Below are 12,134 nucleotides of genomic sequence, written 5' to 3'. Positions count from 1 at the left end.
CTGTTTACTCTTAAAATAAAACAAAATTGTAAGAAGGGATAATCAGGGAGAGAGAATGCACTGAAAAACTGGCATTTATTTTCCTCAAAACCAAATGCTGGGACATGATTATGTTTAAAAACTAACCAATGACATCAGACTTTGGATTTAATGAAAAATTACAATAGTCACGTTCCAAAAATGTATATATAAAAAAACTTAAAAGTTACTCCTAAACTCGTGCTTAGGCAAAACCTGCCTGATTAGGTACAATGTACACATAGCACTTTCTAGCACAAATTTTTTCAAAATACACAAGAATATATTTATAAAGAATATTATTATATGAAACTCAGAAATATTATTTCTCACACATAGGACAACTAATGCCCTAATATCTCAAAATCCTTTACAAAAGGAGATAGTTTTATAAATTCTAGTTCAGGGAGTTTTGGTTATTTTTTTAATGTTACTTTTTTTTCTTCTTTTTCTTTTCATCTGCTTCCACCTTAAGTTTAACTTCTTCAGCTGTAAGAGCTCCCAGTTTCTTGTTCTTTGCTTTCTTAACCTTCTCCTTGATGGCAGCCACATCAATTTTAGTTTCAGTAGATACTACAAAAATTAAAAAGAAAATGTATGCAATTCTATACAAATTAAAACAATGTGTTTTAGATAATAATTTCAGATCACTATTTTAATAACCAAAAGGTTAGGTTATAAAATATACAACATGTTGCTAAAGTTAGAAATTTCTTCAAATCATAGTCTCTAAATATGCACTTGTGAGAGTTCATAGGAAAATGGCATGACAGTTTAAACAATTTGTACCAATTACTGAATTTAATTAATCTTTTTTCCCTAAATCTTGAGATTATTTACATTCTTTTCCTTATTTTGGAACATTACTCATTAATATATCAATTTTCCATCTTACACACTGAAATAATTTAAAGTTACATTTTATAAAAAATATTACACGTAGCTTTTCCAGCTTCAATAATTTTAATAAGCAAATCATGAAGCTACAGGTCAAAATCTACTTCATCTAAGACCATAACAAAAACTTCAAGCTTGACCTGGGGATATAGCTCAGTTAGTAGAGTGCCTGCCTCACCTGCACAAGGCCCTGTGTTCAATCCCCAGCACACCTCCTACCCCCCCAAAAAAACCTTCAGGCTTTCCAATATTATTATTAATGACTAGTATTAACAAGCTTTCTGTAAAAAAAGACAATAGCTCCAGAGTATTTGGAGGTCTTCCTAACAACACAAAAGCATCTAATCAATGCCAAAAACATGAACAAAATAAAGGCAACAATGAAAAAAATGCATCTGTTTACATTTACACACAGTATTTAAGAACATGAAAGAATCCCAAGATAAAATGTCACCATATGTACAGCCTAGTCACTTGAGATGCACAGAGATTTAAAGCCTCCATTACATACTCCACTACAAAGCAGCTACATTCTTAGTTAACACAGGCTGAGGTTAACTAGCTACTAGGTATCCAAAGTACTTAATTGACAGATTGCAGAAACTGAAAACAAATTAACAGGTTATGTACGTGTTGCTAGGAAATGGCATGACAGTTTAAACAATGTGCACTGACAGTTTTGGAGGGCTACTTTAGAATGAGGCTAGAAAATCTCCTGTTATTACTTTGTTTAGTAATAAGTACTCAACGTTAACAACATAGAAACAAATCTTAAGCCACAGATCATATAAATAATGAGAAAAAACAGTTTCTCTGAAAGCCCTCTTTGAATCATGATAGCAAAATTTTCATTACTTCTATTAATTCGCTTCTTGTCCTTAGACTTGATAATTAAGGAAATGCTAAGACAACTGATAAAAGATATGATTATTTCTTTACTTATTAACACGACAGATTTAGACAAATTCACTATGGATTTACTTTTCATAGACAATGGATTTTTTACATCAAAAAGTGAAAAATGAGCATTACCTTCCTTAGGTTTCACAACTGTTTTTTCTTTAGGTGGAATAAATGCTTTGTTTCTTTCCTCTTGTCTCTTACTGAGAGCTTCTGCTTGTTTAGCCTATGTTATTAAAAGTACATTTGTAAAATCAAGGTTAGTTTTAAGAATTCAAAATCTATGAATGTTGTTACTAACATTGTCAGCAAGACATAGTCTTACCTTGATTGCTTCCATTTTTTGTCGCTTCTTTTGATTCGCTTTCAAAAAGTATTCACCACTAGCCAATTCTTTATCAATCTATTGAAAACAATATTGATAATTATGTTGGAAATAATGTAGATGAGGACAGCAGAATAAAATAGACTTTATTATTGCTGTCTGTATATACGTGACTACATGAACAATGTAATTCTGCAACCTGGACACTCAGAAAAATGAGAAATTATACCCCATCTGATTCAAATATGTCAAGATCTTGCACTGTCATGTGTAACTAATTAAAACAAATAAAAAAATAAATACATAAAAAAAAGAAATAATGTAGTTGAAAAGTAATTTCCTAAGAAAGTCACAACATCTTTAGGGTAACAGTGGAGTCAATACTCTCTTCATAAAGGTAGCAACATGAACTAGACTGGGGGTAGAGGTAGAAAAAGGAAGGATAGGTCTTATCTGGGCTCTGTGTACATACATTTACATAAATATTACACTGAACCCTGTTAATATGTATAGTTAATACATGTTAATTAAAAAAAAGTAAAAAGAGATTTGCAGAGGTAAAGAAGAAAGAACAGCCAATTAGTACAAAACAGGTCATAAGAAGTATGGCAGGTGCTATGGAAGCAAGGTTTTAGCGATTGGCTCCACTATGCTCTTCTCAGCTATCATTTTCCTTCTAATCTTGTTCTCCGTGAGCTAACATTTCCATTGTTTTTTCACCATGATCACTACTCCTTTTTCTCTTTGGCCTCTTATCACACTTTCCCTGAAAAACTCAAACAAGGAGGAGAAAAGATGATAGAAAAGGAAGAGTTTATATCCTGAGCAGAAAACAACTAGTAGAGATGAATTATTTTTAAGACATATGCAAAGGAGAGAATACTTAAGCAGAGATATAGATGAAATTCACACAGATGGAAATAATTAATGCAGATGAGGAAAAGAATTACAGAGAGAAGAGTTAAGTTGAAAGAGTTTTTCCTGATGACCTCAAATATTTCAGAAAAGTCAAGGAAGTGAGAAGGTGTTGACAGAATTAAGACAAGAGCTTCCAGATAATACTGAGGATGTAAGGATGGAAATATGAATCTCTAGTAGATTTAATTCACAGACAGGATTTTCTCCAGCTTCATATGGTAGTGCATTATGGGAAAGTTTGGGGACTTAATCCAAGTCTTAGAAGGTATGACAGAAGGGAAAAGTGGCATGAGGGGCTGGGGTTGAGGCTCAGTGGTAGAGCGCTTGCCTAGCATGCGAGAGGCAGTGGGTTCGATTCTCAGCACCACATAAAATAAATAAAATAAAGGTTCATCAACAACTAAAAATATTTTAAAAAAAAGAAAAGTGGCATGAAAGAAAACAAAGAGAAAAGAAAATAACTCAGAAAAAGAATGAATATTGGAATTTGTGATTTCTAAAATCATACAGAACAGGGTCAAAAAAGAATATTGCTGAAGCAAAGTAGAGATACTATGGGCTAAATCTCTGAATTTTTAAAAAAATCTATAGAACATTTTCATTGGCTACAGAGACACAACTGACAAAAAACATCTTGATGCAGTTCACTCACAATGTAAAGGCCCCACTCCCCAACTCCATGCATTTAGCTCAAAATGTGCCTTTTTACACTTTAGCTTCTTCCACCTCTCCAGACAACATGCACTCTCTCTCCCTCCCTGCGCCTAAACTACCCTAAATAAAATTTCCAACAAAATAAGATTAGTTCTTTCTTTATATACTAAAGTTCAACATTTAATACTAACCTGACTTTCTGGCTGTGGTGGTGGAAATGGCGTGTATGCTTTCTTAACAGTTTTCTTCTTCGGTTCCTTGCGCTTATTCACATTTTTGTGTTTGAAGTGTGGCAAGAATCTTTCCCAACTTTGTGATCGTAATTCAGAATCTTTTGCCAATTCCCGTTTAATCATTAAGGTCTTCAGTCATACACATAAAATAAAATTTAATTTCAAAATTGATACATTTATTTAAACTATAATAAATATTGCTTCTACAAATACAATTCTAAAAGGAACAGTTCCTACTCTCTTTAGTAGAGTTAACCAATTGCACTAATAAAAAGATATGTCATCATAAATATGTATAATCAGTTAAGCATCAGAAAATCATTAGAAATTTACATTAAGAAACAGGGAATTGTTAAGAGATAAAAATGATACTTGGTTTTTCAGTGAGTATTCTAATAAAACCTTTATAATTCAACTTAATTATAGCAGATAGGATTCTTAATTAGCTGATGTTCCCTGTAAGCAGGAAACTATAATAGTTTTTAATAAAAAAACTATTAAAAAAACTTTTTAATAGTCATTAAGAGGGAAAGGAAAAAAAATTTCTTGATGATTAGACAAAAGTCAATACTATTCTAACATTCACCCCCACTCCATTTGAATTTTATATACATTGGAATATTAAGAGAAAGCCAACCAAGCATCAGATGCACAACTAGCTTTCTATCTGTAATATTCCAATGTAACTCAAAATAACTTTAACCTAATCTAAGTGACTTTTTTAACTTTATCAAATTTAAGTGAATTGCTCAATAAATACCCATAATAACAGAGCTCATCATACTATTATATTTCCAAGTATAATCACAAACTTTTTGCACATAGGGATGTAACAGATCTTTCTGAGGGACTACAATTTGTTGAAATCCAAAGGTTTTAATGTAATCTAAGATATTCCAGTTTCAATAGAAATAGGCAAAATTTTGAAAGATCACATCTTTAAATATAATACATGTGCTCATAATTCAAGAAAACTGAATTGATTATGATCTACAATAAATTCTATGAAACTTATTTTCATTATATCAGAGCTATAAAATAAATTATAGTATTCTCTTCAATAATTTTTACACTGGAGATCTAAGCCCCAAAGGAGGACTAGGGGAATTGAATGGGCTGAATTCTACCTCTAATTCACTCAAATTAGCTGTATTATCAGATTTGTATATTAGACTCTCATAAAAAATTTAATTTCAAGAAAAGTTTCTGTAGTTAAGAGTAGTTTACAATCACTAGTAGAGTCATATGCAATTAACACTCACTTTAATGTTATAAATGGGATGAATATTCTTCATAGTATCTAGAACTACTTTTCGAACCTGAAATTTGCAAAGAAAAATAAATTAGACTCTTAGAATATTTTAATAAAACAGATAAAAGAGGAGTTAACATATTGCATGGCAGCCTATAAATCAAGGAATGATCACCAAATTGAAGATAATTCCTTCAACTGTTCTGAATGGCTTCTAAATAATAGCAGTCAACCTCCCTTGGTTAAAATGTTTCTCTATTAGTGCTGAAATATGGTACTTGGAACCAATACAACAACCTCCTGGAGCTGTGTGATTTAAGGAGAAAAGAATTGGAAATAAGAGTCTGAAAATGAGTGTTCAAGTACTGAAACTGCTACTTTATTTAAGAAAGTAACTTGACTTTCCTGTTCCAGCTTTGTGACAGTAACAAAATGAGCTAACAGAAACAGCATTTGCTGTAGGTTTTCTCATAACATTTGGCAAATTAAAGTTTCAGGAAAATATTTAATATACTTACTAAAATTCGAACAAAAAGTTTGTTTTTTTTTTTTTTTGGTACTGGGGATTGAACTCAGGGGCACTTGACCACTGAGCCACATACCCAGCCCTAATTTTTTTTTTTTTTTGTATTTTGTTTAGAGACAGGGTCTCACTGAGTGGCTTAGCAGCCTTGCTTTTGCTCAGGCTGGCTTTGAACTTGCATTCCTACTACTTCAGCCTCCCAAGTCACTGGGATTACAGGTGTGCGCCCTGCACACGGCAAAAATGTATTCTTGGAACAAAAATATTTCCAGAATCTGATCTTTACTGGCTGTACACATTATTGCAAAGTAATGAGATGTCTGCTCAATTCTCCAATCACTTGAACATATGTAAATATACTACACTTCTCACATGTTATAGACTAAGATCTTAAATACCCATTCAAATTTTATAGTAAGAAGAATGATGGTGCACAGTCCTATTTCAGAAATAGATGTCTCCATAGTCCAATAAATTATAATCAAATCATTTCATTTGTTCTCAAATGATTACTTGAAGATAATAGTTCTTACCTCTTTTAAGCCACTAAAAGGTCCAATGGCTGAAACTGTATTTCCCTGAACCATAATGTAACAGTTTGTTAGGAGTTCCAATGCCTATATTGAAAGAACAGTTAAGTTAAATTCAATACAATGAAAAATTAATTATAGAGGAAGAAACTCAAGTTTTCCACTGATAAAAAGTACCTTTAATGTAGATCCTTTTGGACCAATAAGCCGTTGTCTTCTTTTTACAAATCTTTCCTTATTTCTTACTAAGGAACCTATTTTAATGATATCACACGCGATATCATCCTGAAGAATTCGTACTGCCTTTTGGAAAAATAAAAATACATCAATATGCTTCACAATTACTTATTTTTACAATTACTCATTAGCCTAATAATTGTAATGAAAACACAATTGTGAAAGGATGCAGGAAAAGGGGGAGGGAAGAAGGGAGGCAGGAAAGATACATTATAGGTTGTCTAACGTTGATATAAGTAAATCTAATTCTAAATTCACCTGTTCAAATGAAACACTCCTTGCCAACAGTTTTATTAGGTCTCTGGCCCTAATGATGATATATGGGTCAAAAGTCTTCTTTGTAGTACAAACAGTCATACTGCCCTCGATCAGGTCCAGGGTTGCTTTAACATGCTTCAAAAAGAAAAGACCAAACAAGCAGTTGTCTAAAAATGAATTCAAGTTTAAATAATTAAATAGCCTGTACTAACCAAGCTATTAACTTCTATGCCATTAAGCCATCTCTCAAATTCTATCAACTCCCTCCCTGAAGAAGCTGGGTAGTTAAATTTAAGTAATGAATACTTGATTAATTTCATATTTCACAAAATATAACAAATCAAAGCTATTGAACCATTTATACTTGGCTTTAGAATACTTCACCTAGAATAAAAATGTAACAGTGTATAGCTTCACTATCCTGGACCCAGCTCCAATCTATTTTCCTTCCAAAATATTTTCAAGATGTTTTGAGGATTAAAATCAAAGTAAAAACAAATTATCCTGGGTTCAGAGAGAAGCAATAATTAGGAACACTCAGCATTAACTCTCAATGGCAAGAACTAGACTTCGACCACACAAATAAAATGCAATTATCTGACTTGTGGAGCATAATCTGAAGACTAATTCAATGGAGTAAGTGGTGAACGATTCAACATAAGGTTGGGTATCTATGAATTTACAAGGAAAAAAAAAAAAAGAAGAAGACCAAGTTTAATTTCAGATATAGATAGCTGTAAAACAGCCTGGAGCTGGACTGGCTACCTTCACAATGGGGTACAACCAACTCCAGCGCAGTCCCACTGTGAGAAATACATTTTATATCACAATCTAGTACCCATATAAACACACACATGTAAAATTGAACCATAAGCTTCATAAAACAATACTTATCATATGTGATACATTCTTTTTTTAAGGCTCATTATAGTCACTTTGACCTCTCAATTTATGTGTTTCAATCTTCAATTTAAGAAACAAAAAAACAAATACACTTCTCTAGCGACAGGGCCACAGAAATAGAATAGTAGATAGTTGGCCACATCTACAGCTTTTATTGAAAATGAAAATTAAGCAATTAGGAACATGACTCAGTTCAGAACGAACAGGGATATGGTAACTATCATAGCCTAGAATAGGCATTCTGAAATTTGGACTTTATAAGTTTTTGACAGTTCATAAAACCTCTAAAATATTAATGGTATGTGACTTTTTCAAAGTAATTTTATTACTCACTAAAGTAAAAATAAACTATACGAATAAAATTTACCTAGACTGTTTAAACTACCAAAGAAACCAAAATAACTAGCTACGTGGCACCTTTAAAAAGAAATCCATGAGCACACATTCACTTAATTCGGCATATGTGAGAGCAAAATCTCAAAGAAATGTATAAAATATGCTTACATGTTCATTCAAGGCTTTCTGCACCAAAGGCCAACACTCTTTCAAGTAAGCCTCTCTATATTTGGGAAACAAAGTTGCAAAACTGCTCTCTTCCAAGAGTCCCCTGGGATTGTCCTCTTTAGAAAAAGCTGGCTCCTTCCAACCATCAGGAACAGTGAGGAGCTCCGATTCATCTACAAGCAAGAAAAAATTTACAGGTCACATTTTAAAGCTCTTTAGGGCACTCTGTTAACATTATATATGCACACTAACAAGGTTCCCAATACTCTCTTTGTATTACTTCTTCCCTGCTTTTTATATATTATTCAACAAAGAACATGCCTCCTCATTATCAAACACTGTGTAAAATTATCACCATACATTGCAGTTACCTCATAAGACAGTTCTTTAAAGGAAGGGAGTCTCCTCCTTGTTCCATACTCAACAGCACATGCCGAGCAGATAGTGGGTACTCTAGAGACCTTATTGTATTACACTACGACAGTGCTGAAGATTTAAATATAATTTTGTTTATATCACTATTTTAAATATTAACCTTTCTTTCTTGGAGTGGAACTTGAGAGAGAGAGAGTAAGAGACAGAGTGTGTGTGTGTGTATGTGTGCACGTGTATGCGCGCACACAACATCTTAAAGCTAAAAGCTCATTCTGGGGTATAATGTCAGTTAAAAATTACCTGAATAGGATTTTAGGTTTTTCCAAAGAGCTTTCAGTGCCCCATTTCTATATGGCTTTCATAGCAAATATGCCAGACATGAAGGATCGGTATTATTATTCCCATTTTATAGAAAAAGACACTCAGTCTTGCTTAAAAGAAAATAAAGCTGGCTCAGTCTAGATCTTCTTTCACTAAAAGAAAATATGTTTTAAGGGCCAAAATATTATCTCCTGAATCACTTATTGGAGCTCCTAATCCTGGATTTTAGGAGCCCCTTAAATCCAATAGCTATTCTCTAATATCATTCTACTCAAAGGCATGATCCACCACAGACTTGTAACATCATCAAAAACTGGAAGTTTTTTAGACATGAAATTCTTGAACCCTACACCAGATCTACTGAATCAGAATCTCTTTTGAGAGGCCCAGGAATCTGTGTTTTAACAATCTCACCAGGAGATTCTTTAGCACCCTAAAGTTTGAAAAGCAGGTCTTTAGCCCATGTTATAGATCCAGGTCAAGTAAACTTGCTTTCTTCTTCTTTTAGTCACATTCACTTTGCTACTTCTGGTTCAAATTAAAGAGAATTAGGTAATCCTCATATATCATTCATCCCCCAATATCTTGAAATTTTTTTTCAAATTCTACTTAAAATGCATCTTTAAAGTCCCTATCCAATTTCTACAGCTATGAATTGATAAGAAAAGCCATCCACTCCAATCCTGAAACAAAAAAAAGCAAAAGAAATTAAAAAAAGGGGATTCATAATAAAGGAAATATAAATAGCTCAGAAACATATAAAGTAATGTGCAAACTCATCTGTAATCAGAGATGTTCAAAGTAAAACAACAACCTGTTATCATGTCATCCCTATCAAAATAAAAAATTCAAAATTCAGATATCAAAGTTCAGTATGGATTTAGAGTGATGAGAACTCTCTTCCACTGCTATTGGGAATCACAATTGGCACAATTCTTGAGGAAGTGTTAGCATTACTTACACATACCCTGCACTTTAAGGATTCCAACCCTAAGTGCATAGAGAAACACTTAAGCATGTTAACAGAAAACATCCACAAAGAGTAAATGCGTCACCCTGGTTGAATAATCAAAATAAAGCCAAGCCGGAGTAAAACAGAAGAATACATACAAGTCATTTTCATTCATGTAAAACTGAAAAAGAGGCAAAATTAAACTATTTTGCTGAACAGGCAATAAAGAGTATAAAGAAAGGTAACGGAATGCTTAACATCATTCAGAATGGTTATTGCAGGTTCCCAGAAAGGACAATATGATTTGACACATGCATGTAGAGAGCTTCTGGGATATGGTAACCTTATTTACTCATAGTCTCAGCGCTAGTCCCCCAAGTGCTGACTTTGCTCTTCATATACAGTCTCTGCTATGTACGTTACATACTTATATAAAAATACCGCAACAACTGAGAACTCTTTAATATCTTCCCAGTGCATTTTGAATGAGAGTTCAAGCTTTATACCACTTCTTACAACATTGGTTGAGCAGCTCCCCAGCTATTTCTATAGTCTCTTTCATTCATAATGAAGGTAGATATGATAAACGAGACTACAATGCAAGATTGCAATTTAAAAACAAGGCAGTCTAAAGTCTAAGAGTTATATCGTCTAATAGTTTGGCCATCTGACAAAAAGGAATAATGATAAATGTTCCAAAATTTATTTGCTGAAAAAAAATGGAGTTAAGGGCATGCCATATAGCTCCTTCCCCGTATTAATTACTATCTCTTGCACTCTTTCAATTTTAGCGTTCCGTATATAAAGATTACCTATCCCACCAGATCTTAGTCCTCTGTCAATGACTTGCAGCCACCGGCGCGCTGTAAATTTCCACAGCGCCCTCTGCAATTTTTAAATCCTCATTCTTTTAGAGGAAACGGGTTCCACAATAGTTTCACTGGGATTGGTGCTGTGGTGGGGGGAGACTTGGCAAAAAGAATGAGCTGGAAACACGGGGCCAGAATACCTGTCAGTTATTCCTGCAGGCGCAGTCAACTCCGGCACCATTAGCAATAATATGTACAGACACTTAACTGCATAAACAGGCTACAGATGGTTTCATACGTCCAGACACAGGGAAAGAAAAAAAATCGCAATTCAATATCCGCAAAACCAAGACTTCACTTTTCATACAACCTCACCTTTGCTCTCCGGCTTTGACTTCTGGTTGCGAAATTCACTTTTCCCAGCTACTGGAACGGGACCGATCGGCAAAGAAGACGCCATTTTCCAATTGCTTCCGGTGGTACCGGAAATGAAGCTGTTCTTAAATCCTACCGGCTAAAATAACTGCACACAAAATGAGTTCCGCAGGACTCGGATGTAGAGATTTGCGCAGTCTCCGCACAAAATACACTTCTTCCAGAGCGCACTGCGACCGCGGCGTTTCGGTGAATGCTGGGAATTGTAGTTTGAGCGTGAGCAACTTGTAACCAATCTTATCCCTGGTTCTAGGACTTCATAGTCTAACCCGGACGGAACTGGGTATTGCAGAATTTGACCACAGAGTGCAATGGGACTATCGTAAATGTCATCCATACATTCGATAAATATTTATGTGATCGCCAAATATAAGCTAGGTGTTGGTGGGACGTACAAATAAGAGAATATGAGGTATTCCATGACAAAGTGATGGTACTATTGTTTATTGTGAGACTACTGTATTTTATATTGAGCACTTTATTTGCATTATTTCTAATTAAAACAAAGACAAAGTTAAGACAAACAGAACTCTGTAATATTGATGAATCTGTGGCAGGTAGACTTTCCTAGTCCTTAGTTCAGATGGTAATTTTCTAGGGTGTTGGTATTTCTCGAAGTCAGAGGGATAGTATTTAAGTAACACTTCTGAAGACAGTACCCTGACTTATAGGTGAGGGAGACGTTCAAGATCCCAGTGGATGCATGAAACAGGATATTACTGAAACCGCCCCCCCCACACACACACATACACAAATATATTTTCCTACATACCTATGATAAAGTTTAATTTGTAAATTAGGCACAGAAAAGATTAACAATAACTAATAAAATAGAATGATTATAACAATACACTGTAATAAAATTTATGTGAACATGGTCCCTTTCAAAAAATCTTGTACTATATTCACATATTGTCTAGATGGTAATGCTTATGGAATGAAATGAAAGTAAATGACATAAGCATTGTAATATAGCATTAAGCTATAAACTTCTATCCATAAGTTAGGAGGAGTAACCAAAACCTTACAAAGAGAAACTGAAGATAAGTGAGGATTACTATGTTTCAGCTAACCTAGTAAATCCCTAAAA

At 33.8% G+C, this 12,134-nt stretch overlaps 1 protein-coding gene across 1 annotated transcript; it reads right to left on the bottom strand.

The window, feature by feature from the left end:
• Positions 1 to 56: 56 nt before the first annotated feature.
• Krr1 (KRR1 small subunit processome component homolog) lies at positions 57 to 11,135 on the bottom strand. Its single transcript, XM_015482983.2, has 10 exons — positions 10,985 to 11,135; positions 8,153 to 8,325; positions 6,746 to 6,880; positions 6,428 to 6,553; positions 6,254 to 6,337; positions 5,208 to 5,264; positions 3,904 to 4,074; positions 2,141 to 2,218; positions 1,948 to 2,041; positions 57 to 591 (listed from the first exon to the last, which is right to left on the bottom strand). The coding sequence occupies exons 1-10, from the start codon at positions 11,067 to 11,069 to the stop codon at positions 449 to 451; spliced, it is 1,146 nt and encodes a 381-aa protein (XP_015338469.1). The 5' UTR covers positions 11,070 to 11,135; the 3' UTR covers positions 57 to 448.
• Positions 11,136 to 12,134: the final 999 nt, after the last annotated feature.

Source organism: Marmota marmota, unplaced genomic scaffold (genome assembly GCF_001458135.2).
Source record: "Marmota marmota marmota unplaced genomic scaffold, marMar, whole genome shotgun sequence".
In the NCBI taxonomy this organism is placed as follows: domain Eukaryota; kingdom Metazoa; phylum Chordata; class Mammalia; order Rodentia; family Sciuridae; genus Marmota; species Marmota marmota.
This window is presented reverse-complemented; position numbering and strand designations above follow the sequence as displayed.

What these genes read in the sequence shown, in the direction of transcription:
- Krr1 (XM_015482983.2), bottom strand. Translation starts at nt 11,069, where the DNA reads ATGGCGTCTTCTTTGCCGATCGGTCCCGTTCCAGTAGCTGGGAAAAGT. An exon ending in AGAAAGCCTTGAATGAACAT is followed by an intron (nt 6,881 to 8,152) that starts GTAAGCATATTT and finishes TTCTTTTTGAAG; the next exon opens with CATGTTAAAGCAACCCTGGA. An exon ending in CACCACAGCCAGAAAGTCAG is followed by an intron (nt 2,219 to 3,903) that starts GTTAGTATTAAA and finishes TGTTTTCAATAG; the next exon opens with ATTGATAAAGAATTGGCTAG.